The following is a 27,734-nucleotide window of genomic DNA, read 5'->3' as shown; positions in this document are numbered from 1 at the left end:
GGGGGGGATGGGAGGCTCTGGGCTAGGTGCTTTCCAGGACTTCCTCTCTTAAATCACACAACCAGTTGTTGAGGTAGGCAGCTCACAGGCGGGTAAACAGACGCTTAGAGAGGTTAAGTGACTTGTGTAAGGTCAGCCAGAGTGGCAGAGCTGAGATTTGACCCTTCAGACCTTGGGTTCTTTCTACCATCTTTGTGGCCCAGGCAGCTCTCACTTTTTTCTCTAGGTGTGTGACTCTGGGGTATATCCAGTGGGTAGTTTACAGACGCCTGACACTGGGGAGGGGATGCTGACGCCTTCTAGGGATGAAGGAGGCCCCAGCAAGCAGGGGTGCATGGCTGGTTGCAGGCATTCCAGCCCCCCACCCTTTCTTCTGCTGTGCTTGGGCTAGGCTCAGTATATCAGAGGTGTGGGTCTGTGGTTCTCTCTCTCTCTCTCTCTCTCTCTCAGGGGAGGGTACCCGTGGGCAGTGGAGGTGGTTGGCATAGGGTGGAGGTTGGATGTGGGTGGTTTGTTTTCCCTCTCTTTGGTGCTGGTTTCGATTCTCTGACAGGGCCTTCTCTACCCCTCCCTGGGTGCAGGGGGCTGGGGCCCAGGTGTCTCCCTGAGAGTCGTGGCTCCTGGAGGACCTTCTGAGGCAGGACCTATGCTCTTTTGTCTCCACCCTCCTCATCCCTGCCTTTGCCCATGCCTGTTTCCTGGTCTGCCTGGCCCTTGGCCCAGTTCTGTGACCTTTACCCCCTCCTGCAGCTCAAGGCCCTTCCCAGGGAGCTGAGTAACTTTGCACTGCTGTTTGCAGGCTGAGCTGGGTTAAGCATATTGGAGGCTCTGACATGGGGTGGGGGAGGCCTTCCAGCTTCACCCTGGAGTATATACCTGTGGCTGGTGGGGGGTGGGGGGATCTTTGGGGAAGTTGAAGTTTGGTCCAATTTCAAACTCCTCAGGGGCAGAGTTAAAGCATTAATTCTGTCTCTTTTCTGGGGACAAGGGTGGGTTCCAGAAGGTCTAGGCTGGACTGACTGAACCCATCCCCCACCCTCCAAAAGCTGGGTCAGGATGCCTGGGGTCTGTAACAATTGGCTTTCTGGGCCTCAGCCTTGGTTCAGGAGGCTTTGCTTTGGGTGAGCTGCCTCCTGGGCCTCACCTCATGTGGATGTGAATCTACATGAGTGTTTGTGGACTCTGGTGTGTGTTGTGGAGGCTGCTGTACATAGGCTGGGCCCCCAGGGATGGTCTCAGAGTGTCTTCTGGCAGAAGAAACACGTTCAGGGGCCATCCTTGCTGTGTAATGACCAGGGAATGTGCAGTTTGGGAAACTGTGGGGCTGTGGTTGTGTGTCTTTGGGGAGCTGTGTACTGGGGCCCATGCACACAAGTTCTGAACTGTGTTCATTGTGTGGTGGAGCCCAGGTGTGGAGAGATGGTATCTCTAGGTTCCCTCTCCTTACATGCGTGCCCGCACACACACAGGCTGGGCTGCAAGTGTGCTCTTGCCCACCCAGATGTTTTCTATAGACCTGCGTGCATGAGTTTCTGCAAGTGTGTGGTGTGTATTTGTGTGTGAGGGTCCAATTGTAGGCACCTATGAGGTTCAGCCAGCCCCTCCTTCCCTTGCCTAGCTCCCCCAGCTCAAGTTCCCATTGTGCGGGGCCCCACAGGGGTGTGGAGCCCCTGTTCCTTTGACGTCAGCCCTCTCAGCCTAGGAGGGAATTGGCAGGGGCCTGGGGAGGGAAGAGGGCACCTCATTCTGGAGCAAGGAGAGAGGCCCTATGGTTGTCATAATGAGTAACGGTAAAAATTATCTTAATTAACAAGGTCCAGATTTTACTCCTGGTGTAACTGCCCCTTCCCTAGCCAGTACCTGTCCCCTCCTCTCCTCCTTCCCTCTCTCCCTCAGTTCAACACAGGCTGACTGGCTGGCCCAGCTGGGCCCAGAAGTCCTGGCCTCTTACATAGTGGCCTTGGCAGGAACTCCCCTATCGCAGGCCTGATCCTCAGCCAAATGCTGGCCATGTGCATGTCCCCTGGACTCCAGGTTTGAGCCTGGAGTCTGAGACTTGGAGCTTGGAACCTGGTATGTCCTGAGCTTGCGGCGGGGGCTGGGGATGAAGGGTGTTGGAAAGGGACAGTTCTTACTTTGGGTCTCTGTGGCCTTGTTTCTTTTCTTCTGTTTTTTAAAAACAGCTTTATTGAGATGGAGTTCACATGCCATGAAACTCACCCATTAAAGTATACAACTCAGTGATGTTAGTATATTCACAGAGTTGTGCAGCTACCACCACAGTGAATTTTAGAACATTTCATCACCCCAAAAAGAGTCCCTATACCTATCAACAGCCACTTCCCATTTCCCTCAAATCCACACCCTAGCCCTTGGTAACTACAAGTCTGCTTTCTGTCTCTATAGATTTGTGTATCCTGGGCATTTCATATAAATGGAATCATATAATATATGGTTTTTTGTAACTAGCATAATGTCTTCAAGGAATATCCATATTGTAGTATTAGTACTTCACTCCTTTTTTTGGCAGAATAATATTCCATTGTATGGATATACAACATTTTATTTATCCATTCATCAGTTGATGACATTTAGGTTGGTTCCACGTTTTGGCTATTATGAATAGTGCTGCTGTGAACATTCGTGTACAAGTCTTTTTGTGGACTTATGTTGTTATATCTCTTGGGTAGATACAGAAGATACCAAGAGTGGAATTGCTGGGTCATATGCTAACTCTATGTTTAACCTTTTGAGGAACTGCCAAACTGTTTTCTAAAGCAGCTATACTATTTTACATTCCAACCAGCAATGTATGAGGATTTCAATTTCTCTACACCCTTGCCAATAGTTGTTATTGTCTGTCTTTTTGATTGTAGCCATCCTAGTGGGTGTGAAGTGGTATCTCATTGTGGTTTTGACTGGCCATGTTTCTTTTTGTCTATCTCTTTTCTTGTGTCTTTCATGTGTGTATATATATATATTCATATATAAATACATATCTATGTATTTATGTATAGCCTATCCCAGAATGGATATGAAACATCGTCTTGTGGATCTGTTTCTTGTGTTCTCTCTCTGCTCTCATTGCTGCCTGTCTCACTGTGTCTTGGAATCTCTGGGTTCATCTCTGTCTCTCTCTACCACATGGTATTATCTGTGCATATTCTCTGGTCCCAGCTCCTCAAACAGGGTGTGGATTTGTGTACACACTGGTGAGAGGGGCATCTGACCTTTCATTTCCCACCCCATTCCATGTGTTTTGCTTCTGCAGACGGAAGTATGTGGGTGAACTCTTGAGATCAATCTCTCTTGCCCCTTTATTGCTTGGGGGTAGGAGGCTTCCTGGGCAGTCCCTGCCCTCCTACATTGCCTGTCCCTTGCTGTTAAGCATTGAAGGGGGTGCCTAGGAGTCCTTGGTTCCCATTTCCCTATTTGTGTGTATGTAAATGGAGCTCCTCCCAGGGCCTGTGGGACAAACTCATCTGGGGTGCTGGGGCTTCAATTTTGGGGGGGGGAAGTGGTGTAAGAGGGGCCCCCAGCTTAGGAGTCATTTTTCTGAGAAGTGCCCATGCTTTAGGGAAGCGGCTTTTCCTCCTCCTCCCTCTTCCCCCCAAGCACACGTTCTCTGCATCTTGACCTCAGGTAACCCCCCTTGGGGAAGGAGGGCCAGCTGCCTGCTTCTGCTGCAGTGATCCCTTGGGGTGGCACTGTGGACCCTTTCCCCTCAGGATTGTGGGTGAGAGGCCCTCCAAGATTCTGGGCTCTGTCTCTGTCTTCCCAGCCTGGCTGTACTATCCTGTCACCCCCAGCAGTGTCTGGGCCCTGCTCCCAGGTTGTCTCTGCCAGCCAGGCATGGTGCCAGCTGTCTGCTCAGCTGGGTGCCACGGGAAAATCTCCGGCAGCCCAGGTTGGGGAGCTCCACGGGGAATGCCTATGTGCCTGCTCCTCAGTGCCCACTCACCTGTCTTTCCTCTTTCTGCAGCATCACAGGACATGGCCCCCCCAGCCGCCTAGCCGGGACCCATCTAGGAGTGGCATCCTTTTTGGTGCCCTGAAGGCCAGCTCTGGACCTTCCCGGGAAAGTGCCAGCTCACAGAACTGCTTGACCAAAGGACCAGCTCTTGAGACGTCCCCCAACCCACCTGGCCCCCCGCTAGGGTGGGGGCTCCAGGAGGCCAAGATTAGCCTACCCTCCTTGGACAGCAGCTCCAGGACAGAAGGGGGGGTGGGCTGACCACCCAAACCCCCTCTGGGCCCAGGCCTCATGCTCCGAGGAGGGGCGGCCTGAAGCCTGCCAGAGCCCCCTGCCAGACTGTCTGCCTGCCCTTCTGACTGCGGCTGCTTGGCATGGCCAGCAACAGCAGCTCCTGCCCGACACCTGGGGGCGGGCACCTCAATGGGTACCCAGTGCCCCCCTACGCCTTCTTCTTCCCCCCAATGCTGGGTGGACTCTCCCCGCCAGGCGCTCTGACCACCCTCCAGCACCAGCTTCCAGTTAGTGGATATAGCACACCATCCCCAGCCAGTAAGTCTCTTGGTGTTGGGGGATGCTTGGTGGGAGGGGACTGTGGAGGGTGGCAGGCCTCAGGGCTTGGGCTCTGGGCACATTGGTTCTACTGCGGCCACAGTGAGCAGCGAGGTCTTCTCCATTTGAGGGGGCAAAGATTTGGGGGTCTTGAGGATGAAAGCCCCACAGTTTGTAGGCTGATCATGGTGGTTGTGTTTGATGTTGGGGGAGGCAGAGAGAGATGAAACCATGCTGTTCTGGCCTGCAGTGCTCCTTGCAGCCCTCTCCTGTGCTCTGCTGTTGAGGGCCTTATAAATAGCTCCAAGGACTGGACACAGAGGCCAGAGGCAGGTAAACAAACCTCTCGACATTTGGTGGAAATGACAGCTCTGCCAAGGGTGAGAGCAGCGCCCCCTCACGCCCCACCCCCACTTAGTGCCTCAGAGGGCTTGAAGGAGTAGAGGTAGTCTGGCTGGAACCCCCTTCTCTCTCCCTGCCAGCTCCACCTCTGGCCATGCTAGGATGTGCTTCCCTTTGTGGGGAGGATGATAGGGAGGGACCCACAGGCTAGCCCAGTTGATAGAGTATCCCAGGAGGGGGCGCTCGGCCTGGACTCTGGCCTTGGATGCATGCATGGTCTTGGCAGGGTCTGTGTTTTCTCCTCTGCCTCTGCCCCCTGCCATGGGGGTCACCCGTTGGCTAGGCAGGGGTCTTTAGTAGCCTTCCCCGGCTGGCTGAGCCAGGTAGTGGGAGGTGGCGGCGGCTATGGCCAGCTGGCAGAGTCCAGGGCTGGGGCCTGCCAGGCCGCTTACAGTAACTCTGGCCCCCAGGGCCCAGCTGGGCGCCAGGCCAGGGCTGGGGGGAGGAGAGAGCCAGGGCCTGGCCTGGGGTGGGAGGGGGTGGAAGCAGCAGAATGGGCCATGGCCGGCTGGCTGGCTGACTGGTCAGCTGCTGACCTGGGAAACGTGTCCCACCTCTCCTGGCCAGCAGGGACTGAACGCCCTGCCCCGGGCACCCACCACCCCTCCCACGGCCACTGGCAAACTGCCTGGCACCACTGCCCTGAGCGCTTGGCTGGGCTGGGTCAGTGCCCCCTTCTTGGTGTGGGGGCAGCGCCCTCTCCCCGGAGCCAGGGAGTCTCTTTGTCCCTGGGGCAGGCCCTGGCAGGGCGCCTCACTGCCCACACTGGCTGGCTGCCCACCGCCACCACTGCTTCCTGGATCGCCTCCTCTGGCTTTGCCACAGCCCCCTCCCTCCCAGGTCCCCCCGGCCGCCAGGAGCAGGGATGTTATGTCTGTGCTCCTTTATGCCCCCTAGTCTTTATGCCCTGGAGCCAGGGAGCAGGCAGGTGCTGCCTCGGTTTCCCTGATACCCTTTCTCAGACCTTCATCTGTTTCCTCCCTCTCTCCTTTCCACCTCATGTAGTAGTGTGAGGTGGACAGAGTCTGGGGACCCTGATTCTGGTCTGGTCTTTTAGTCTATGCTAACGATGGGGGGAGGCTGGCCTTTGGGGTTCAGGGTTGCTTGGGAATGGGTGGGTGTATCTGTGTGGAATTTTTGCTGTATTTGAAGGGACTGGGATTCACATTCTGAGCTTGGGTCACTGGAGCTAGAAGAGTGTCTGCTTCTGGCTAGTGGGATTTTTAAGGAAGGAGGAGTTGGGGGTCTGTAACCTGGTGCCTATGGACAACTTGTCCTCCCCCAGGTGATGGGAACAGAGCTCCCAGACACTCTGTCCACCTGGAGCCTGGACTCATCAGCTGGTTGGAGGTGGGGGCCGGGCTCTGGCCCCGTCCTGTGCCCGTCCTGTGCCAGACTGAGCGAATGCTTTGCCCTGCCCTGAATGTTGCAAGCTTCTTCCTCTTTCTTAGAGGTGGGTGGGGAGGGCTTCCCACCCTGGTAACCTTCTCTCCTCAGGGTGGGGTGCCCACATTTCAGGCAGTGTAGCCTTCTTTGGCTTTCCCCACCCAGGTTAGGCAATGCCCCCTTCCTGCCCCCTCCCTGTGTGAGCCTGTGGGTTTTTCTGCTCCTCCCCCCTCCCTAGTAAACAACAACAACTTATCTTCCTATCCGGACCCCCAGCGTCTGAGCTTCTCCCTGACCTTCCTCTGCTCTGGGACCAGAGGCGTGACCATCGGCCTCCCTCCTTCTCTTGCAGGGCTGAGGTGCCTGGTGACTAGAGCTCCTCAGCTCTTGGCAGGAAAGCATGACATGCCTGGCCTCAGAGATGGAGGCAGCTTAGCCTCTGCTGGCATGGGGCTGGCCCTGGGGGTCAGGCAGTTCCTAAGAGAGGTAGAAATCAGTGACCCTCCGTTCCTGCAGGGAGCAATCACATGCTCTGGTCCTCTGCCACCCTTTTTGTAGGAAACCTCACTGATGAGGCTCCCTCCTCCCATTCCCTGAAAGTGTTGGCTCTTTCCTACCCCCTCATCCCTCTCCCTAGGTGGGAAGGAGGCAGTGCCTTAGGTGGCCTGGGTGTGCCCTTCAGAGACCTAGTGGCCTGTGGGACGACAGAAATCCTCTCCAGGTCACTGTGGGGAGGGGTGGGTATTTGTCCTCCTATAGTCTCCCAGGGAGCCAGGGTGGGAGCCCCAGAGATAGTACAGGGATTCCCCCCTCCCCCCAGGCCAGCCCCTAGGGCTTGATCTCTGAGGACTAGTGTTTACTGTGGAGGTTTGGGATTCTGTGTGCATTATGGGGAAGGTCAGGGTTGTGTGTGTTTTAGGGGTGAGGGGGGTCAAGGTTGGATGTGTTGTTGGGAAGGGGATTAATGGCTTATGTACACTGGGTGAGAGGTGAATGTGTTTTGGGAGAATCAGATCTGGAGCTGGGGAGGGGGTGTCAGCTTGTTTGCTGCTGAGGCGGGAGGGAGTGTGACTTAGGACACAGAGTGGGTAAGGGGTGTAGATTGTGTTGTGTTTGGGAGGGAAGTATCTCTGTTTCTTACAGCTCTTCTAGGCTGGAGAGGAGAGCTAATCTGCCTTTTTTGTTGCTCACCCTACGAATTCCACGGGGAAAGGGGTCTGACTTGGGGCTGTGGAGTAGGCAGGCTTCACAGTTAAAACTTGGACCTTTGTGCCACTTACTATGTGCTGACAACCTCTCTGAGCATGTTTCCTCGTCTGTAAAACAAGGATATTACCAGAACCCCTCAGAGGGATGTGAATTAGGCAAGATCATCGACTAATGCACTTAGCTCCCTGCCTTGCATGTGACATGGTGTCTTGGGACCTAGGCCCTTTGTAAATGGGAGCTGGAGAGAATGGGATGCTAACATCTGTGGAGCTCCCATTGTGTGTCAGGACTTTAATCTGTGCTTTACAAATCTTAAACCCTACAATCCTGGGAGAGAGACATTATCTGCATTTACACCCAGGAAACGGTGCTGGGGGAGGTTAAGGGACCTTGGCTCGGAATTGGGCCTGTAAGATGGCAAAGCTGGGCTGTTTTCCACCATCCAGATAGGCAGCTTTGGGAGAGGTTTGTGGGGGGTGCTCCAGGGTGTGAGGAGCGGATAGGGAGTGGGGGTTAGTGCCAATGTTGAACTGCCTCCCCCATTGCTGAGGCCTTGCCTTTGCCTTAGAACCTCCTGCCTTCCCCCAGTAGGGGGCGTAGGGAAGGTGCCCCCCCCCCCCCCAAGCCACGCCGCTCCCCCCCACTCTGTTTTGGATCCTGAAGGCTGGAGGGAAAGAGAGATAAGAGGCCTAGGCCAGAACTCCATCCTGTCCTGGAAGTTGTGGATACAATCTGTTCACACCCATCCCTACCCCCCAAATCTGCCTGCTGCAGCCCATGGGAGTTTGCAGAGCTCAGTGGGCACCCTCCTCCCATCTTCACACAGGCACTGAAGGAACAGAGTGTAAAAGCCACAGTTCTTATTCTTATTTTGTTTCAATTTATGAGTGGGGTGGAGAAGTTGGAAGCAATCAGTAGAGGAGCCAGGGATGGGAGCCCCAAAAGGGTGGCTCCAGATTTCCAGTCCACACATTTGTGTGTGCCTAGCGACTGGGGAATGGCCTGAGGGTCTGGGTGAGCCCTGCAGGCCACTGCAGAGGAGAGGGGTGTGCCCTTCTCTTCTTCCTCTTCTCTGCCTCTTCCTCCCCTTTGCAGTCTGTGCATCCTCCCTCTCTTCCCACTCTTTCCCTGGACAATAGGAGGGACAGCCCAGGGGGAGGGGTACTGCCTAGCAATGCCTTTCCTGTAGTCCAAAGTGCAGAGTCAGCCAACAGATCATTACTTGGGGTTTTAAATGAAAATGGGGCCCCTTACCTTTTATCTCCCAGCAAGGATAATGCACAAGCCCTCTCAGGGCAGCATCCCAGCATGGACTGGGGGAGGGGACCCTGGGAAGGAAGCCTGTCTTCCTCTTGGGCGGGTCAGGGCCCAAGGCATTGTGTCCACCCTGTGCCTGGGGATGTGTGCCCAAGGAGCTGTGCCAGTGCAGGCCCTGACTGCCCTTTGGGGGGTAGTGTCTGCGGGAAGAGGAAGTGGTTCCCTTCTCTAAATCATTTCAGGGTGGTGCCTTCCTCCTCCACACCCTTCATGGAGTAGGGGCACAGCCAGTGAGTTGGGTTTCCCAGGGTAGACTGGAGGCCACTCAGCCCTGATAAAGCCAGAAATAGAGGCCCTCCCCTCCCCAATTTGACCTCTGGGTTGCTTGAAACCTCAGTCAGCTCACAGACCAAGAGCACCCGCCCCCCAAGTCTTAAAGGACAACTTTTCTTGTGTGGCCTCAGGCAGGTCACCCAACCTCTCTCTGAATCTGTTTCCTCCTCTTTAAAGCAAGACTTCTAGTCTGTCCCTGGTTGGGTGAGTTGCTTTTGGGCCATGGTGACATGCTTTCTGGTGAGGGTCTTGGTTAGCTTCAAGTACCCTGCAAGGACAGGGATGATGAGGGATGGGGTGGAGCTGGGCATTGTCTTGGGGGATGGCCACCTTGTATGGGACCCAGTGTCCACCTGGCATTGGTCTCATCATTTCCTGTTTATTATCCCCTCCAGATGGGGTTGGGGACAGTAGGGATCCCTGCTTGGCACAAGTAGGGGCCAGTTCAACCCACGCCTGCTGAGGGCTTACTAAGCACAAGCCTTGAGAAGGAGCTGGATGGAAATAAGGCTGAGCAGGACGGGCCCTCAGGCCTGTAGACAGCTGCCACCGGAGGTTCCCCACCCCCAGCTACTGCTTGGAGCCTTCCTTTGTCCCTCTTCTCCCACTGCTCCAGGACACTGGGTTCTGCTCTGACCTGCCTCATGACCTTGCTGTTGCTTAGAACAGGCCTCTCTAGCTTCTCGCTATCTCCAGAAATCCTATATCCATCCTTCAAGAAACATCTTGAATGCCATCTCTTCCCAGAAACATTCACAGATGTTCTTCCTTCCTTGCCACACTCTCCCTCCCTCCTTAGTATGACTGTGGGTCCTTATTTATTTTTACAATACTCGTCTCTCTACCATGAAGTTACTTCTCCAATGTTCCTGTCATGAACTGTAATCATTTGGGAGATCTTTTCCTGACAAGATCTTTGGTGGCAGGGACAGAGTCTCAGGTCCCTGAGCACCTTGAAGCTATGAGCACAGAGCCTAGCATGCCACTGGTGCCCAGGAGCAACATCATTTGAGAGGAAAGATACCAAGAGCATGGAAGCACTCTCTTCTCTTCCCCAGTGGTCCCATCCACTGTCAAGACTTGCATCCCTGCGTCAGACCCCAGCATTCCATCTGTAGCCCTGACTTTACTTCAGAGCCCCACACCCACCTGTGCTAGCCTGGTGGACTTCTCTACTTTGCAGTCTCAGGAACTTCACTCTTGCATAAGCTGCACATCAGAGAGTCCTCTCTGCTACCTTCATTCCCATCCTCCCATTGAGTCTACTTTTAAAATACCTGGTGAGGCCAGGCACAGTGACTCACACCTTAGGCGGAAGGACTGCTTGAGCCCAGGAGTCTGAGGTTACAGTGAGCTCTGATTATGCCACTGCACTCCAGCCTGGGTGACACAGTGAGACCCTGTCTCATAAAAAAAAAAAAAATTCTGGTGAATCCACTTTCCTCTGTCCATCAGCACTGCCAGTGTCATAGGCTAAGCCACCATGACTGCTGCAGTGGCTTCTAACGGGTCTCTCTTGTCCTCCTATAATTCATTCTTCACACAGCTGCTGAAAAGATCTTTTTACACTGTAAATCAGTTCTTGCCTCTCCTCTGCTTGGAACTTTTCTATGGCTTCTGCTTGCCTTTAGGATAAAATCCAAAAGCCTTTATTGAGGCCTTTAGGCCCTCCTGGTGGGGCCTTAGCCCACCTCTCCAGCCTAGTCTTGTGTACCTTTCCCTCTTGCATTTTATGCTCCATCCTTCCTAATCTGCTGTCAGTTCCTTGAATGAATTCACCAACTTCTGTAACCCCAGGACCTTTGCACAGGCTCTTTTTTTTACCGGGCCTGCAGTCCTTTCTGCTCTTTGCCTAATTAACTTCTAAGCTTTTACTCTTTAAGTCTCTGCTTTATTTGAGTTCTTTCTTAATTCAGTTCAACCTAAACTAGGTACCTATGTTAATTCTCCTTCAGAGCACACTAAACTTGTATCATAATATCATTTATCTCGGTTTGCAATTAAATATGTATATATTTGTTATTATTTGCTTAATGGCTATTGCTTCTTAAGGTCTACAGGGGCAAGCTCACCAAGGTATCCACATGGAGGCGCTCAGAAAATACAGTTTTTCTTGAATTGGCCTGGCTTGGTGGGAACATGGGCTTTGGCAGCAGAAAATCAAATACTGGCTCTATCCTTTATGTTAGTAGTGTGATCTTGGGACAACCCACATAGCCTTGCTGAGACCTCATTTTGTTTATTTGTAAAACTTATCTCTTGGAGTTGCTGTAGAATTAAATGACAACATATATAAAGAACCAGGCTTCTAGAAGAATATCCTTGGGTAGCATGTAAATTTCCATCCCTTCCTTTTAGAAAGCAGGGTAGGATACCCCTTCCTCCAGGGGTATCCCCTCTTTCTAGGGACCTACCCAAGCTAGGCCTTTCTTCCAATGAAACAGGCATCCCGAGGGCTTCCGGGATGAATTGGTCAGCTGGGAGGCACCAGACCCACCAGACCCTGCTTTGATCTCTCCTGGGCTGGACTGCGCAGCAGGGGCCGATCCCCAGCTGGGAGACACCCTGGGCGGGGTTTGCTCACCGGAAGCACGCGGAGCGTGGGGAGGAGAGCCCCCTCTGCTGCGTTTGTGCCAACAGCACCAGCGCTGCCGCGTCGGGTTCCGGCGGCCCGAGTCACACATGATGTCACAGACAATGACACAAGCCGGGTGTCTCAATCCGACACAGCGCTCAAGCTGCCCACTGTCACACCCCGGACACCCGGCACGCCGCGTTCGTGGCGCTGACACTTGGTCACACGCGCCGCAGCCCTAGTCTTCCTGCGGCCGCTCTCAGCGTCTCCGCCAGAGCTGGCCCGGCCGAGTCGGGCAAGGGGCCGGCGGGCGAGCCCCGCGGGCAGGCTGGCGAGCGGGTGATGTCACGGGCAGCGGTGGGTGGGTCACCCGGAGGTGAGGCGCCGCCGGGCGAGTTCAGCGAGAGTTCAGCCGCATTGCATTAGGCAAATGAGGTCCGGCCTGGGTGGGGGTGTGTGCTAAGGGGAGGACACCGGGACCACCCCCCTCTTCCACGCCTCGCCACCTCCCGTGCCAAGGCTTCACTGGGCCGGGGATTCACCAAACCACGGGGGAGGCTGGGAACCGGAACTGGGATGGGGGAAGACGCCCGCCCCTCTTCCGTCCTGCCCTTCGCCCGCAGCCCCCTCCTCTCCCCGTACCCTGCTTCAGTCTGCACTCTGCGTGCTCCTCCTCTGGTGCCTTTGCCCTTCCTTCTCTTCTCTCCTCCCCCTTCTCAGGCTCCCCCCACTTGCCTGTCCACATGCCGCCTCGCCGTCTCGGTTTCCAGCGTTTCGCTCGCTGCCGCCAGACCCGCGGGGAATGGGTTAAGCCAGGGGCGGCGCCTGGACGGGGCGGGGCAGAGAGAAGGGGGTGGGACCCTCAGGGGAAGGGGGCGCGCAGGGCTGGGGAGGGGGGCGCGCTGGCCTGGGGTGGGGGGGCAGCGGCGCGCGGCACCGGAGACCAAGCGAGCCGCCGGCTGCCCGGGGCCTGGCGGAGGCGGAGCCGCGGGGGTCACCACCCCCGCCCGTAATCCTCGCCCGGGAGAAGCCGGGAGCCCCGGCGGGGAGGAGGAAGTGCTCGTTGACCCCCCCACCCCCGCCCTGCGCTGATCCCGCCCCTGGCCTGCGGACTTGGGGAGCCGCCGGACTCTGCCTCGGACACCATGAGACTCGAGAGTGGAGCCCCCTCGAGGGGAAGACGCTGAGTGCCCAGGGCCCGCCGGGCGTTCTCTGCGAGAGCCGAGGAACCCCGCTTCCAAGCACACGCAACTTCCCCGCTTTTCTCCCGGACTGGCGGAGCGTCCGGTGGACTTAGACGTGGGGGACTTCAGGGCAGGGGGCGCCCCCTTGCCCTGGTGGCCAGTCGGGGCGAGGGTCCCCTCGCTCCCAGCTGCTCTGCTCCGATGGCGCCGCCGGCTGAGTGAGGGGGGCAGCGCGCAGGACTTCCCCGCCAGGACCTCTTGTCTTCGCGGGGGAAGATGTACGAGAGTGTGGAAGTGGGGGGGCTCACCCCCACTCCCAACCCCTTCCTAGTGGTGGATTTTTATAACCAGAACCGGGCCTGTTTGCTCCCGGAGAAGGGGCTCCCCGCCTCTGGTCCCTACTCCACCCCGCTCCGGACTCCGCTTTGGAATGGCTCAAACCACTGTACGTACTGGCCTCTCCCTTTGCTGTTGTAAGGGTGAGGGTGGGCGGTTGGCTTCCATTCTTACCCGGGGATGCGAGCCCGGGGACATTCCGGGGTCTGATCTTTAACCCTTCACTTAGCCCATGTGTCTCTTCCTGCAACTTGGGCGTCCTTGCTGGACAATTGGACCCCCGCCTCCAGTAACCCTGGGTGCTCCTTCTGTTGTATTAGGGCTGAGGAACTTTCAGCTTCCTTCTTTGAGGACACATTCCTTCATCTCTTATTCCACTTCTTCCAGAGGAAATGAAGCCCAAGCCCCTTGCCCCCAATTTATATCTTCTTGCTTGGAATCCAATAGCTTCACAGTAGGCAGGAGGGTGGGGTAAAGGTCTTGTCTGAGGGCTTGTCTACTCAGAGGAGGAGGGACCCCCTCCCGAGATCCCACTCCTGCCTAAGCTTGAGGGAGAACCCCCTCCTGTGTGCCAGCTGCTGCCTCCAGCCCCTGTTTCACTAGAGTGGGTGCTAGGGGAGTGCTTTTTGGTGTTGACAGTGGGGTGTGGCAGAAAGGGGCAACTTCATCAGACACCTACCTGGCTGCCATCCTAAATCTTGGGGAGGGGCACTTGGTCCATCTTGGGGTTGTCCTGGCCTGACACTTTGAGGCTTCTGTCCCCAGGAATGGAAGGGAGAAGTTGCTCTGGTTGGAGAATTCCTCTCCCCCAGTCCTAATCTGGTTTGTTCTCTGAGGAATGAGTTTGTTTTTTGTGGGTCTGGGGCTGCTCTGGAAATGAGGACTGCATCCCCTCCCAACCCCGCCACCAAGTCCTTTTGTTACCCTGCCTTCACTTGGGGATAGGGCCAGGGCCTGGACCGTTCCTTCCTAAGAGGGGTGCTGATGAGAACCCTCTCATCCTGGCAGCTTGATCACCTTTTCTTCTTGCTGCCCCCTGCCTGGGTTCAGGCTCCTCTGGGAGGGAGGGGCTCCACGCACACTCAGGTGCTGTGAGTGCCCAGGGTGCACACCTGGGCATTTTTTGTGCCCAGCTATAAGGCTGTGTATACTGGGTGGGTGGGAGCAGGCGCTAGGGGGTTATTGTTGGATGGCTGCGGTTTCTTTCCCTACCCTGCTCTGGGCTCAGCTCTTCCTGAAGGTTCTCCCACTCTCTCAACCTGCTGCCTTCCTCCCGCCTCCCATGGAGGAGGGTGTGGAGTGGGTCTCTAGGGGCCTGGCAGATTGGAGAAGGTTGAAAGGCAAAGGATTTACCCTACCCAAAGCCCCTCTTGTTCGAGAGACCTGAGGTGGACAGTCAGCCCACCTCTGCCCTCCCAGAGCCACCTCAGCCCCAGCCTTTCCTATTGTCCTGCCCCCCCCAACCCTTACCCCTGGGGCTGAATCTGCTGTGAGGCTGAAGACATGGGAGGGAGGGTGTGAGCAGCAGACCGTTGACTTTGGAAAAAGAGAGAGTGAGAGGGTTACACCAGGATCCTTCGCATTCTCCCAGTGCTGGAGGAAGGTCCCCCCCAGTGGGATAATTGGGGCAGGGCTGCCAGGGTCACCCCTTCCACCACCTTGACCACCTTCTCCAGAGGACTGGAGGGAGGGAAGCTGGGATTTGAGACCTTGGATCTAGCCCTTGTCTTTTCTTTTTTTTTTTTTTTTGAGACAGAGTCTCACTCTTTTGCCCGGGCTAGAGTGAGTGCCATGGCGTCAGCCTCGCTCATAGCAACCTCAAACTCCTGGGTTCAAGCAATCCTTCTGCCTCAGCCTCCCGAGTAGCTGGGACTACAGGCATGTGCCACCATGCCCGGCTAGTTTTTTCTATATATTTTTAGTTGGCCGATTAATTTATTTTCTATTTTTAGTAGAGACGGGTCTCGCTCTTGCTCAGGCTGGTTTCGAACTCCTGAGCTCAAAACAATCTGCCTGCCTCGGCCTCCCAGAGAGCTAGGATTACAGGCGTGAGCCACCGCGCCCGGCCGCCCTTGTCTTTTCTTTAGTCCATGGGGACAGCTCAGCTCTTCCTGGCCCAGAACTAGAGCGGGGGAGGGGGATCAGAGTCTGACAGGCGGTCGATTTGGTGGATTTTGTGAGCCCTGCAGTGCCCCAAACCAGTGGACGTGTAGAAGTGGCGACCTGTCCCCCACTCGGTATGGGGTGGGGTAGACCTAAAGGCCTGGGCTCCCAGTTCCCGTAGATGGAGTGGAGGGGTGTCTATATGTTGGTGGGGTGTCAGTGGACTCGGGTCCCAAGGCTGTGGGTTGGGAGTGACGGGTGTGGGGGTTGTCTGAGGCACAGAAAGACCTGGAGTCTGAGGGTGGTGACCAGACCCTGTCTAGAGGACATGGGGCCAATATCACCTCCTCGGAAGGAACCCCTTGGTATGTGGAGGTCCTCTCGTGATTGGACCCACCTTCCAGCCCCTTCTTGGCCAATTCTCCACTCTGCCCTTCACCTCCAAGGAAGGTGGGAAGAGAGAGCAGGTTGGCTGTGGGGAGGAGGTGGTCTCCTGGGTCCTGCAGGACCCAGGGAAATCTTGCCTCCCTCCCCAGAGTCCCAATTTCGGTGCATTAGAGGACAAGGGGTGCACAGGATGTGGCTCCCCATCTGTCCCCCACCAATCTCCGCTACTCACGCCTCCGCCTGCTCCCAGACGTCCAAGAATGTGAAGCACGTGGATGCCCGTAGTGGGGGGAGGGGGAGAGATGCTTATCAGGCAGGCTGGGCTAGGGGCCTTCTTCCGCAGCCTGCCGCACGCTACACCCGGAGCTACTCCCACCCGCTCCTCAGGAGGAGGAAGGGCGGTACAGAGGGCCCTGCACCCCCTCCCCAACCGTCCCCAGGGGTTGCGAGGAGGAGCGGGCGCCAGCTGGATTGGGAGGGGAGCGCTGGCCAGGAGCCCGGCTGATTTCCTGCTGATCTCCTCCAGGAAACCGGCCCCTTGTGCGAGCCTGCGAACGAACGGCTCTGGGGCGTGGGGAATCCAGAGCGCTCTGTGCCGCCCGACCAGGATGGGGGAACGAGGGAGGGGCACCATGGCAGCGTTGGCGGGAGGGGACGCCTGGCTTCCTGGGCTGCTTCCAGCCCTGGCTGGGCGCTGGAACTTTGAGCCGAGAAGGTGTGGTCCTTCTCCAGCCCTCTGAGTCCTTCTGCAGGAAGAGGAGAGATTTGTGGGCTGGGACCTCTGGGGAGGGAGGTTAGTGGGGAGGGGCCGGCCAGGGCAGTCCCTCCTCCTCCACCTGTGTGTGCAGGGAGTTATAGCTGTGTCCTAACTTGCACAGGCTGTGAGGGTCCTGAAGTCCCCCATGCCTTTGCCTCGGTCCTTCTACCTCACCTAGGCTGCTGGCTAGAGGCCTGGAGAGGTGGGGACTGGGCCTCAAGCTCTGGGTTCAAAGGGCAGAGCAGGAAACCTCAGATCTGCGTTACCTGGGTGACAGGTGGGGCTGGGGTAAGGGTGTAGTCTGTTACAGCCTGAAAGGCAGCCAGCCCTGTAGGGTGGGCTGAAAGGAGGCCTCACCCAGCCCAAACTGTAGCCCCTGCCTCGGATCATCTTTCCCCTCCTGCCAAAAAATAATTTTAAAAAGCACATTCTTTCAGTTCTATAAACACTCTGGACTTTGCTTTAGTTCCAAATTTTGATGGGTCTTTGCCCCTCTAGTCCATCCCTGACCTTAGAGCTGTTGCCCCTCATCTCAGTATCCCGTGTCTCCCCATGCCCATCTGCCTGCCCCCCCCCCCTCCTTACCCAAAGCGCCTTCAGTCCTGGCTCCCTCTCCAGTCTGGTTCACTTTAGAGGTGGGACCTTGGGAGAGGCAGGGCCAAGGGCAAAGGGTGGATTAGGAGGGAGGAGAGGTCAATGCCTTTTTCCTCTGCTTGTTGGAATGCTGAACAGGATTCTAGGCCATGGACCCCCCCACCACCACACCCCCTTGTCCTTGACATCCCCCCACCAGTCTGGATTGTCTATTGTTACTGCTTTTACGTCTTGGAAAAAGTTAGTACAACAAAGGGCTCCTTTGTGGCTCACCCCCTCTGCCTCCTGGCCTCCTCCAGGCCCCCCAACCCTGCCCCCCTACCCCAGCAGCTGTTCTCTGGCCTCTGGCCTGTCTGATTTGCTCGTCTGGCCTGGGGAGAATGAGGTGGGAGAAAACCAGGCCAGGGCAGTTCGTGTTCGGGTGAGGAACAGAGGGCTGGGGGAGGTCAGTGAACAGTCTGTCGGACTGGTAGGGGTGTGGACATGGATGATCCCTTTGCTTCGGGCCGATCGCTGGACAGGGGAGGGGACCTGGGGCCTAAGCAGTGCTGGTCAGCAGGCTCACCAGGGAACTGGTGCCCAGGCCCTACTAAGAGCCAGGAAAGCCCTGCCAAGGTTGTTGACCTGGTTCCCTGTCATCAGCTGCCTGGCAGCCCCTGGTGTCTGCAGGTAAGGGGGAGGGTGGTAGCACACAGCCAGCCCTCAGCGTGCCCACACTTCCTTCCTCTGTGCCTGGACATGGGGGCCATGTGACTCATGGCTGTAAGGTGCTTGGGCCAGGAAAATGCCAGAACCTCACATGCCGGAGTTCGGGATAGGGTTAGGTAGGATTCTGAGTTTGGGAAGAGGCAGGGACATATCTGCTCAGGGAGGCATCCTTGCCCATCCTTGCCCTCGGACAAGTGAATGTGGCAAGAGCTTCAGGAGGATGCTAGGCAGCCCCTTGGGAATCTGGGAATCTGCCTTGGTTGTAGCTCTTATCTAGCACCCTACACCCCCGGCTGCCTGGGCTTTGGGACACACAGCTCCCACCCAGCCCAGCCTATTCTGCCTGGAGCGATGGGCATGGAGCCATGCACTAGGGAGGTTTTGGCCAATGGGGGCTGCCCCTACTGGCTGGGTCACCCCTCCTGGCTGCCCTCTTGGAGCTGAATAGCAGGAGGGGAGGGGATAGTAACCCGGACATACTCCTGAGGCCAGACAGACAGAGCATTGATAGGAACAGACCCCCTTTGTCATGCCTTCCCCGCTCAGACAGGGATACCCAGAATGATGGGCTTCTGGGGCCAGGGGGGACTCTTCTGTGTCCAGAGGGTCCCCCTACCCATCCCAGGGAGTCCCTGCCTGCTGTGCCCCAACATTTGTGACTCTTCTTTGCACACCCTGTGGTGGGTCCCTGGCCAGGGGATTGTTTGGGTGGAGGAGGGGTTGTGGCTGCTGGCAGAAAGGAGTGGAGGGGGGAGCGGAAGCAGAGGGGGCGGGGGAGTGGCTGCCTTTGAATATCCTGTTGACCCCAGTTTCCTCTGCCCCAGCTTCTGTCCTCTTCCCTCCCTCCTCTTCAGGCCTTAACTCCTTCTTAACTTGGGGGAGAAGGGGGCCAGGCTGCCCAGGGGCAGGGCTTTGGAATCAGTCCAACTCCCACCCCAGTTCCCCAAGTATAGTCGTGGCACACGTGCAAATCTGCTGGTGTGTAATCTGGTCTTTCTGGTTGTGAAGGTGGGAGTCCCGGGGAGATAGGAGTGGTGGGGTGCGGCAGGCTCCATTGGCAGCCTCCTTCCCGGAGTCTGGCTGGGGAGTCCCAACTTTTCTGAGACGTCCCTGCTCCACGGTTTGAATCCTGCCAGCGATGGGGAGGCTGGGAGAGGCTCCTGGGACAGACCGTGAGGCAGGGCGGGGCACGGTATTAAGGATGGTGACCTGGGTCTCTAACTGCCCCCTCCTTTCTTCTTTCTCTAGCCATTGAGACCCAGAGCAGCAGCTCGGAAGAGATAGTGCCCAGCCCACCCTCACCACCTCCCCTCCCCCGCATCTACAAGCCTTGCTTTGTCTGTCAAGACAAATCCTCAGGCTACCACTATGGGGTCAGCGCCTGTGAGGGCTGCAAGGTGAGTCCAGGGGGTCACTGGGAAGGGTAGTCTTGACTGGGTAAATGGCATGTCCCCACTGCCATTTCCTGGGAGTATATAGTTGCGGGTAGGAGGATGTCCCTGAAGCTGCTGGTCTTGTTTCTATGTGGAAGTTGGTAGCAGCCTTGGAGGAGGAAGGGACGCCTGCTGGAGAACCTCTGCCATGGATGAGCAGGGCTCCCCCAAACCAGACGTCCCCTCCTACCTCATCTCTTCTCCCTGTTTCCATCCTCCAGCTGGCAGGGCCTACGCCCGCTCTGCCACCGCTGCCCAGGTTGCTATGGTGAGCTGGCTGCCGACAGGCTCTTGGCTGGGGACCCAGGAGGCCTGCCCCGGGCGGCCCTGCCTGAACCTTGCCATGGCAGCCTGGCAGGAGGCAGTTAGGAACAGGCATCCTGCCTTGGCCTCCCCTTCATTGCCCAGGCTGTGGGCTCCCTGGTGTCTGGCTGGATTCCCCCACCCTCAGGTTAGGCTTCAGGGTGCAGATGTAGCTGGACCTTCTCAGCAGCTTGGCCTGGCCTCTCCTCCTCCCCTAGGGCTTGAGCCTCTGTACTGGTTTCGTCCTTCAGAGACTGGGGCTCAGAAAGGCACAGCTTTGGGACTTGGGGCTCTGGGCTGCCCCTCAGCCTGGAGTAGCTTATCCCCAGGTGTGGCACAAAGGTCAAGGGCAAAGCACAAGGCCCCAGGCTGTGTATCTGTCTATCCTGTCTGGTTGTTCCTGGCTGGTCCTGGTTTCTCTCTCTGGTTAACCTGTATGAAGAGCCCCTGACCAGCCTGGGTCTGTCTCTGCGAGTGGTGAGTGCACATCTCTGGTTGGTGGATCTTTCTTCCTTGCTCCCGAGCGTGTGTGAGTGTGCCTGTGCACCTCCGTCTCTCTGGCCAGCTTGTGTGTCTGTCTTCTTGGCCTCTTCCTGCTTGTCTTCTCTTCCTATGTTCTGAGTTCAGGGCTGTAGGTTCCAGACCTTTGTCTCCCTCCTGTGTAGCCCCATGCCTTCCTGCTCGAGCAGCCCTGGGGTCCTTTTCCTTAGAAGGGAGAAGTCAGGTGTGTGGGTGCAGGGTGGGGGAAGACTCCCGCCCACCCTGCAGCATGGAGGGAGGTACTGAGATTCTTCTGAGGAGGATCCTTCTCATTCTCCCCACCTTTTCTGGCCTGCTTAGGTAGATGTTGGGCAAAGGCTTGGGGGCAGCAGCTGGCCCGACCCTCTCTCCCGGGGCTGGGCACCATCCCTACTGTGGGTGTGGGTGACCTGACTCCCTCCCCTCTATTCCCAGGGCTTCTTCCGCCGCAGCATCCAGAAGAACATGGTGTACACGTGTCACCGGGACAAGAACTGCATCATCAACAAAGTGACCCGGAACCGCTGCCAGTACTGCCGGCTGCAGAAGTGCTTCGAAGTGGGCATGTCCAAGGAGTGTGAGTGCTGCGGGGCCGGGGGCCAGGGACTGAGCCCTGGCCCAGGTGGGGCCCAAGGTGCTCCTAGCAGCCCAGGGAGCAGAGCTCTGTGGATGTGTGTGCACACATGTGAGCATAGATGCTGTGGTGTGCACGCTTGTGGTTCAGGATGGTTTGCATGTGGCTGTCAGGACCTGTCTGGCTGCGTGTCTGCGGTGTGCAGGTCGGTGCTCAGGTACAGCATACATGTGACTGTTCCTGTGTGTGCATGTCTGGCTGTGTGAGCTTGCACACGTGTGCATGTGTGTCTGTTCCCAGGATGGCTTTCTCCCAGGCCCCGCGGGGCTCAGGCGTGGGACTGAGGCATACCTGAGCCCCTTCTCATTGTGTGTCTTAGGGGAGGGGTCTGAACTTTGAGGGGTGCTAGGTTGGGATTTATGTGTGTTGAGGGGCTGGCACAAGGATCCAGAAGCCATTGTCTGGTTAAGCCTGGGACTTGGAGTTAGAAGACAGAATTGGGACTTCTCAGATCCCAGACGAGGTGGGGGTTTCCAGTTTGGGCCCAGCTGAGGCTGAACGAAGGAAGGGAGGGAAAGACTGGACAGGGAGACCCTCTGGTGTTGAATCATGGGTGTTGCCGTGGTGACCGGTGATTGATGATGTCAGAGATAAATGACGCTGACAGACGCCTCCTTGTCTGCGTGGCCGTTGCCATGGAGCCTGAGCCTTGGGGGATGGGGTGGGGGAGGGGGCTGCAGGACCCCCTAGCCCTTTGTGGGGCGGGCAGTGAAGAGGGAAGTGGGGAGCGAGCATGGGGAGAGATGGTTCTGACTCATGCATGAAGAGCCCCAGAAAGGAGCGGAAGGGACCTGGAGTATCCTGCCTCAGGAGGCTAGAGGGTGCCTTGTCCTGCGCCCAGAAAGTGGTGGCTCGCCACTGCACAGTGGGTAGCAACTTGGGATCTGCCAGCCTGGAACCTTTTGCATAAGGTCCCTCACCTCCTGCTCTCTCTGTGTGTGCCACCTTCTCTGGCAGAAGGACCAGGGTGGGGACCCCCTCTCCCTCCCACCGCCAGCTCCCCCTCTCCCGGCTGCTCTGTGCCCTGGAGCTGAGCAGCTGCCATTTCAATAGAATTAAAGCTTCTGAATGATAAACGTCTTGTCACAGCTGCAATTTTCTCTTCCCAAATTATCCCCCCACTCTCCCTCTCCCTCTCCCTTCTCTCCCCTGCACTTTATTGAATTTGCAGAATCGACATGAGTGATCTCCAAATTATGCCAGCTACCCCCTTCCCGGGCCCCCTCCCCCCACCCTGTCTTCCTCCCGCGTCAGCAGCAGCCACCACCGGCCCTGTGAGTGATTGTGTGTCTGGGATAATCGGCTGGTAACGACCCCATCGCTTCTTTAAAGCCGAGTGGTGTGTGCGGCTCAGCGCCCCTGGTGATTTGTCAGCTCCCCAGCTAATGGGCCGAGAGATTCTCCCGCCGGCCCCCCACTCTCCGGCTGGGGAGCCTGCTCCCCGCCTGCCTAAGGAGCTGCTCAGAGCCAGTCCCAGGGAGCCCCAGGGAGACTGCTGCCAGGATGGCTGAGTGGAGGCAGGAGCAGGTCCTTTCTGGGGGCAGGAGGCAGAACGCAGAGGAGGGCGACGCACACCTGGAGTGTGGGCTGGAGTAGGCGTACAGGGGGGCGGCGGTGCGGCCGGCCATGGGGGTGCGTGTTCCAGGCCACAGCTGTGGTCACAGGGCCTCTGGGCAGAACTTGGTGTGTGGGTTGGGTGAGCAGGGAGGGCTGAAGCATGTGGCCATGCCCCGTCTGCTCACGCGTGTGCGTGTGTGTGTGCGCGCGTGCTTCCCAGCTGGGGTGACCTCCTCAGTAGCTAGTAGCTGGCAGCTCTCTGGAGAGAAGAGTTCATGCTGGGGATGGACCTGGGGCCTGGGGACAGAGCGCTGCCCACAGCTGCCCTCTAACCTGCTTCTCTGCCCTCCACAGCTGTGAGGAACGACCGAAACAAGAAGAAGAAGGAGGTGCCCAAGCCCGAGTGCTCTGAGAGCTACACGCTGACGCCGGAGGTGGGGGAGCTCATCGAGAAAGTGCGCAAAGCGCACCAGGAGACCTTCCCTGCCCTCTGCCAGCTGGGCAAATACACTACGGTATGGCTCCCCTGCCTGGCTGGTGGGCTGTGCCCAGTGCCACAGGGCCAGGACTGCCCCCCGGGGCACCCCTTCTGCCAGGAGTTCACTCCTCAGCCCTTGCTGGGCCTCCACATCCTCCCCTTTCCCTTCATCTCCTTCCTCCTGCTGCCTCCTCCCAAGGAGCTCTCAGGAAGTGAAGGCAGGGGGGAGAGGGCAGGCCTGTGGGGCTGGTGGAGCCCGGCCGGGAAGGGGTGCTGTGGAGGAGAAGGCCCTCACTCTGCCCCTTCCCCCAGAACAACAGCTCAGAACAACGTGTCTCTCTGGACATTGACCTCTGGGACAAGTTCAGTGAACTCTCCACCAAGTGCATCATTAAGACTGTGGAGTTTGCCAAGCAACTGCCCGGCTTCACCACCCTCACCATTGCCGACCAGATCACCCTCCTCAAGGCTGCCTGCCTGGACATCCTGGTGAGGGTCTGCACCCTGCCCCCTGGGCACTGCCCCTGTGCCTTGGTAGACATCCTTCCAGCCAGCAGCCACCCTCCTAAATGTCCACCTGGAATTGACCTGTCCAAATGCTCACTTCCCATATAACCACTCTTCTCTTCCCCATATATCCACCTGTCCACCTGTCTACCTGTCCGCTTAGTCACTCAGCACCCAGGTGTGCGTGGTCCACCTGTTCCCCTGCACGCGAGTCATCCACCCTTTCTCCATCCGACCGGTGAATCTCTATCCAGCCACCCACCCACCTGTCCATCCAGTTAGTCTGTAATAAAGAGTCACCCAGGACCCTCTGGCCAGTCCTTGAGCTGGGTGTCAGGAACCCAGAGGTGAACACAAGACCATCCCCTCTTGGAAACCTTCCATGTGGTGGAGGCAACAGATAAGTCAACAGAGGTTGCAAAACTGATAAATGTTGGCTGGAGATGGGAGGAGGGCAGTTGACTGCTTGGGTCCCAGAGGAGGTGGCACCTAGGGGTTGATAGAAGGGGCAGGTGAGAGGGTGTCCCTAACTTAGGAGCAGGAGGTGGAAGGTGCTGCCGTGAGGCCATGCTGGGTTCAGGGGACTGCAGGGCACTTGGTCAGCCTGAGGTGGTGGCAGGTGCAGGGGGTGGGGGATGGGGAGTGGGGAGAAGTGGCAGGAACTGCCAAAGCCAAGGCTGGAAGAAGGACTGTTGTCCCTGTTATCCTTGACAAGGCTTAGTCTACCTGTTCCCTCTGGGCCCCTTCCAGGGTAGGGAGCCTGGGATTTGGTGGATTTCCTTGTGGGGTACCTCTGATCGCACACTGAGGTGGGTGAGGTGTGGGAGGCACAAGTGTGCAGCGTCCCACCCCCACGCCCCAGATGCAGGAGGCACGGTCAGGGTTCGGCACGGTTCGAGCTGGTACTCGTTTATTGAGCTCCTCTTGTGTGCCCTATCCTGGGAACTGTACACATAAGTCTATCACGTTCTTTGTCTCCTGGAAATTCTAGTTCCCCTCTAAATTCTCTGCATGGAGGCAGGATAACCTAGACCTGCACCATCCAGTATAGTAGCCACTGGCCACGTGTGACTATTTAAATTTAAATTAATTAAAATTAAACTCAATTCAGCTCCTCAATTGCATTAGCCACATTTCAAGTTCTCAGTAGCCACATGGGGCTGGTGGCTACCGTATTAGATGGTGCAGACAGAGAACCTTTCCATCACTGTGGAAGATTTATCAGACAGCACTGCTCTGGCTGCCTGCCAGGTGGTCCCCTGGGGAATGCCGGTGCAGGAGTGCTCGGAGTGGCTGGGGCTTAGTCCCTGAACCTGCGTGTCCTCTGCACCCAGATCCTGCGGATCTGCACGCGGTACACGCCCGAGCAGGATACGATGACCTTCTCGGATGGGCTGACCCTGAACCGGACCCAGATGCACAATGCTGGCTTCGGCCCCCTCACCGACCTGGTCTTTGCCTTCGCCAACCAGCTGCTGCCCCTGGAGATGGACGATGCTGAGACTGGGCTGCTCAGCGCCATCTGCCTCATCTGTGGAGGTGGGTGGGGCTGGGGCTGGCGGCCAGGCACGGGGTGGGGGTGCAGCCCCTGGCTTTCAGAGGAGAAAACCGAGGCGCAGAGGGCAGTGTCTGGTCTGCAGCCAGGCAGCAAGGCAGCGGTGTTGGGGGCCTGAGCTCCTGTTCCCTTTTTCTGGGCAGCCCTCCTGGTAGGGGCGTTGAGTGAGGGCTTGAGGGTCAGAACCACCAGGTTCAATTTCTGGCCAGCTGTGCGACCTTGAGCAGGTTGCTAAACCTCTCTGAGCCTCTGTTTCTTTAAAATGGGGCCAATAATGGTCTCTGTCTCATAAAGTTGATGGGAGAATTAAGGTGGTAACAATGTGCAGTGTGCCCAGTAAATGTTAGTTGCCTTTATTATTTTATTGTTGCGATTTCTGCCACGTCATGCTGTTTCCAGCATAATAACAGGTGGGAGTGGGTGGCCTGTCTGGGAATCCTTCCTCTGTCTGGGGGCAGCACTGCCTGTGTTTGGGGGTTTCATCCCATTAACTGGGCTGTTAGGGAGGGCTTTGGGTAACCCCGCCCCCACCTCCTCTTTTCCCACATTTAAGGGCTTCTGTCCCACTAGCAGCTCAGACCCGCTTGCCCTGGGGAGCCACCCAGCTGGGCCGCCTGTGCTGCGGCCTGGACAAGCGCGCCCCCCGGTGGCCAAAGCTGGGATTGCAGCTGTGTTCTCAGCTTGGCAGGGGCCCCTGCTCAGTGGGTGGCTCTTTGCTTCCTCAGACCGGCAGGACCTGGAGCAGCCGGACAGGGTGGACATGCTGCAGGAGCCGCTGCTTGAGGCGCTGAAGGTCTACGTGCGGAAACGGAGGCCCAGTCGCCCGCACATGTTCCCCAAGATGCTGATGAAGATCACAGACCTGCGAAGCATCAGTGCTAAGGGTGAGGCTCCCAGAGCGGAGGGTGCCTCTGACCCAGGACCCGCTGTCCGTGCCCAGGCCAGGCCCCCCACATCCAAGACAGCGCCCCATGTCTTTGCCAGGCCAACACACTCGTCTGGACTCAACCTGTTCCCATCTGTGTCTAGACTAAGGGCCCAAAACTCCACCATGCCCAGGTGACCTCCTGCCTGTGTGCCCTAAGGTACTTCTGCATGGTAGTTCAGGGCATGGCTCTGGAACCAGTCCTCATGGGTGTGTGTCCTTGGGCAGGTCACTTGAGAGCTCTGAGCCTCAGTTTCCCATTGAGAATGGGAATAATGGTGGTGTTCACAGAGGTGTCAGTAGGATAATGCACAGCACAGAGGAAGGGCCCAGTGTCAAACCCAGGCAGGGAGTCTGATGCTGGTGCCAGAGGTCAGAACCACTCTGCCCCATTGCCACAAGGCCCTGGACTTGGGGGCTTAAGAAAGCTGGCTTATGTCAAAGAACTGGGTCCCAGATTCAGTGTCTGGTGGATGCTGACATATTGGTAGCATTGATCCTCCCACCCCCAGGGACCGTCCTTCCGAGAGCCGGGCTTGCTGCGGCCGGGAGAGTGGGCCGGCGTGCTGACCTCTGCCCCTCCTTTCCTGCAGGGGCTGAGCGGGTGATCACGCTGAAGATGGAGATCCCGGGCTCCATGCCGCCTCTCATCCAGGAAATGCTGGAGAACTCAGAGGGCCTGGACACTCTGAGCGGACAGCCGGGAGGCGGGGGGCGGGAAGGGGGTGGCCTGGCCCCACCACCAGGCAGCTGTAGCCCCAGCCTCAGCCCAAGCTCCAACAGAAGCAGCCCGGCCACCCACTCCCCGTGACCGCCTGCGCCACATGGACACAGCCCTCGCCCCACACCCCGGCTTTTCTCTGCCTTTCTACCGACCATGCGACCCCCGCCAGCCCTGCCCCCGCCTGTCCTCCAAGACAGTACAGGGGGACCTTCCCTGGGGGATGGGAGGGAGGAGGCAGCGACTCCCCGGACGGGCCTGGGCCCTCGATGGACTGCCCGCTCCCGCAGCCTGGTCTGACGTCAGGGGCCGAGGCCGTGAACTGAGTGAGGGCCCCTGGTCCTGGGCCTCAGGGTGGGGCCTGGGGGCCTCGTGTTCGTCAAGGTACCCCTCTGCCCACCTCGCCACATCTTCATCACCAGCAAACGCCGGGACCTGGCTCCCTGTCCTCAGAACTCACAAGCCATTGCTCCCCAGCTGGGGAACCTCAGCCTCCCCGCTGCCTTGGTTGGTGACAGAGGGGTGGGCTAGGGGTGGGGGTTCCCCTTGTACATACCCTGCCGTACCAACCCCCAGGTATTAATTCTCGCTGGTTTTGTTTTTATTTTAATTTTTATGGGTTGAACATCCCATCAAGTCAAATTGGGCATTTGAACAAGTGGGAAAGGGAGACATGAGAAAAGAAAAGTCCAAGACAAGATTTTTCTTTCGCTAAAGGATACTTGCATTTACTTGACTGCATTTGATGAATTTTGTGTCTTCTGTGGTTGCATGGTAAAGTTTTCATCAAAGAAAGAGTAAAAGACTGGTAGTCCACTTTAGTCCAGTTAGAGTACTTTCACTCAGCATTTCAAAGAAGAAAGAAGTTTGGTTTTGTGACACCCTTCCCCCAATTCAGAGCTTTACAACTTTTTGCTTTTAAGGGTGATCTTAGTTTTCAAGAGTCATTTGATAAATTCACAATATGTAAAGAATACAAAGGTTCAGAGGAACAGTTGTAATTCCAAGCATAGCCCAAGTTATAGGGCTTTTACATGGCCTAATTTTATCGTTCCCCCTTGCGCCACACTAGAGTATTAATAGTGTCAGCATTATCCTTTGTTGTGTCATCACTGTTTTCTTAAATATTCCATCACATGCTTCCTATCTTGGGATCATTGTCTTCTTCCCTTCTACAGGGTATTTTTGGAAAAGCTTCTTTAAGACTCGTGCATATTATTGATTGAAGGCACATAAATGTACTTTTAAGTGTCTCCTGTGTGCATAGTATTCTATTTGATCTATAGGATCAAGTAGAATACTGTGATCTGTAGGACACACCAGGTTGAACAAGATTTAATTTTTCT

General features: G+C 56.9%; 1 protein-coding gene across 4 annotated transcripts in view; it reads left to right on the top strand.

Moving 5' to 3' along the window:
• RARA (retinoic acid receptor, alpha) overlaps positions 1 to 26,967 on the top strand; it is a 43,599-nt gene extending 16,632 nt beyond the window's left edge. For 2 of the 4 annotated variants that reach the window (XM_012661599.1, XM_012661592.1), the window contains exons 2-9: positions 3,983 to 4,525; positions 19,005 to 19,153; positions 20,447 to 20,588; positions 22,557 to 22,717; positions 22,993 to 23,169; positions 24,522 to 24,726; positions 25,468 to 25,626; positions 26,261 to 26,967. In XM_012661599.1, the coding sequence (XP_012517053.1) occupies positions 4,348 to 4,525; positions 19,005 to 19,153; positions 20,447 to 20,588; positions 22,557 to 22,717; positions 22,993 to 23,169; positions 24,522 to 24,726; positions 25,468 to 25,626; positions 26,261 to 26,478 (1,389 nt within the window). In that variant the 5' untranslated portion in view covers positions 3,983 to 4,347 and the 3' untranslated portion in view covers positions 26,479 to 26,967. Of the gene's footprint in view, positions 1 to 3,982; positions 4,526 to 12,624; positions 13,317 to 19,004; positions 19,154 to 20,446; positions 20,589 to 22,556; positions 22,718 to 22,992; positions 23,170 to 24,521; positions 24,727 to 25,467; positions 25,627 to 26,260 lie in introns of those variants that run through there. The other 2 variants (XM_012661606.1, XM_012661611.1) reach the window with 2 other exon arrangements.
• Positions 26,968 to 27,734: the final 767 nt, after the last annotated feature.

This window comes from Propithecus coquereli, unplaced genomic scaffold, assembly GCF_000956105.1.
Source record: "Propithecus coquereli isolate 6110/MARCELLA unplaced genomic scaffold, Pcoq_1.0 Scaffold119, whole genome shotgun sequence".
NCBI classification, from domain to species: Eukaryota; Metazoa; Chordata; class Mammalia; order Primates; family Indriidae; genus Propithecus; species Propithecus coquereli.
The sequence above is the reverse complement of the archived record's forward strand: the minus strand, read 5'-3'. Positions and strand labels throughout refer to the sequence as shown.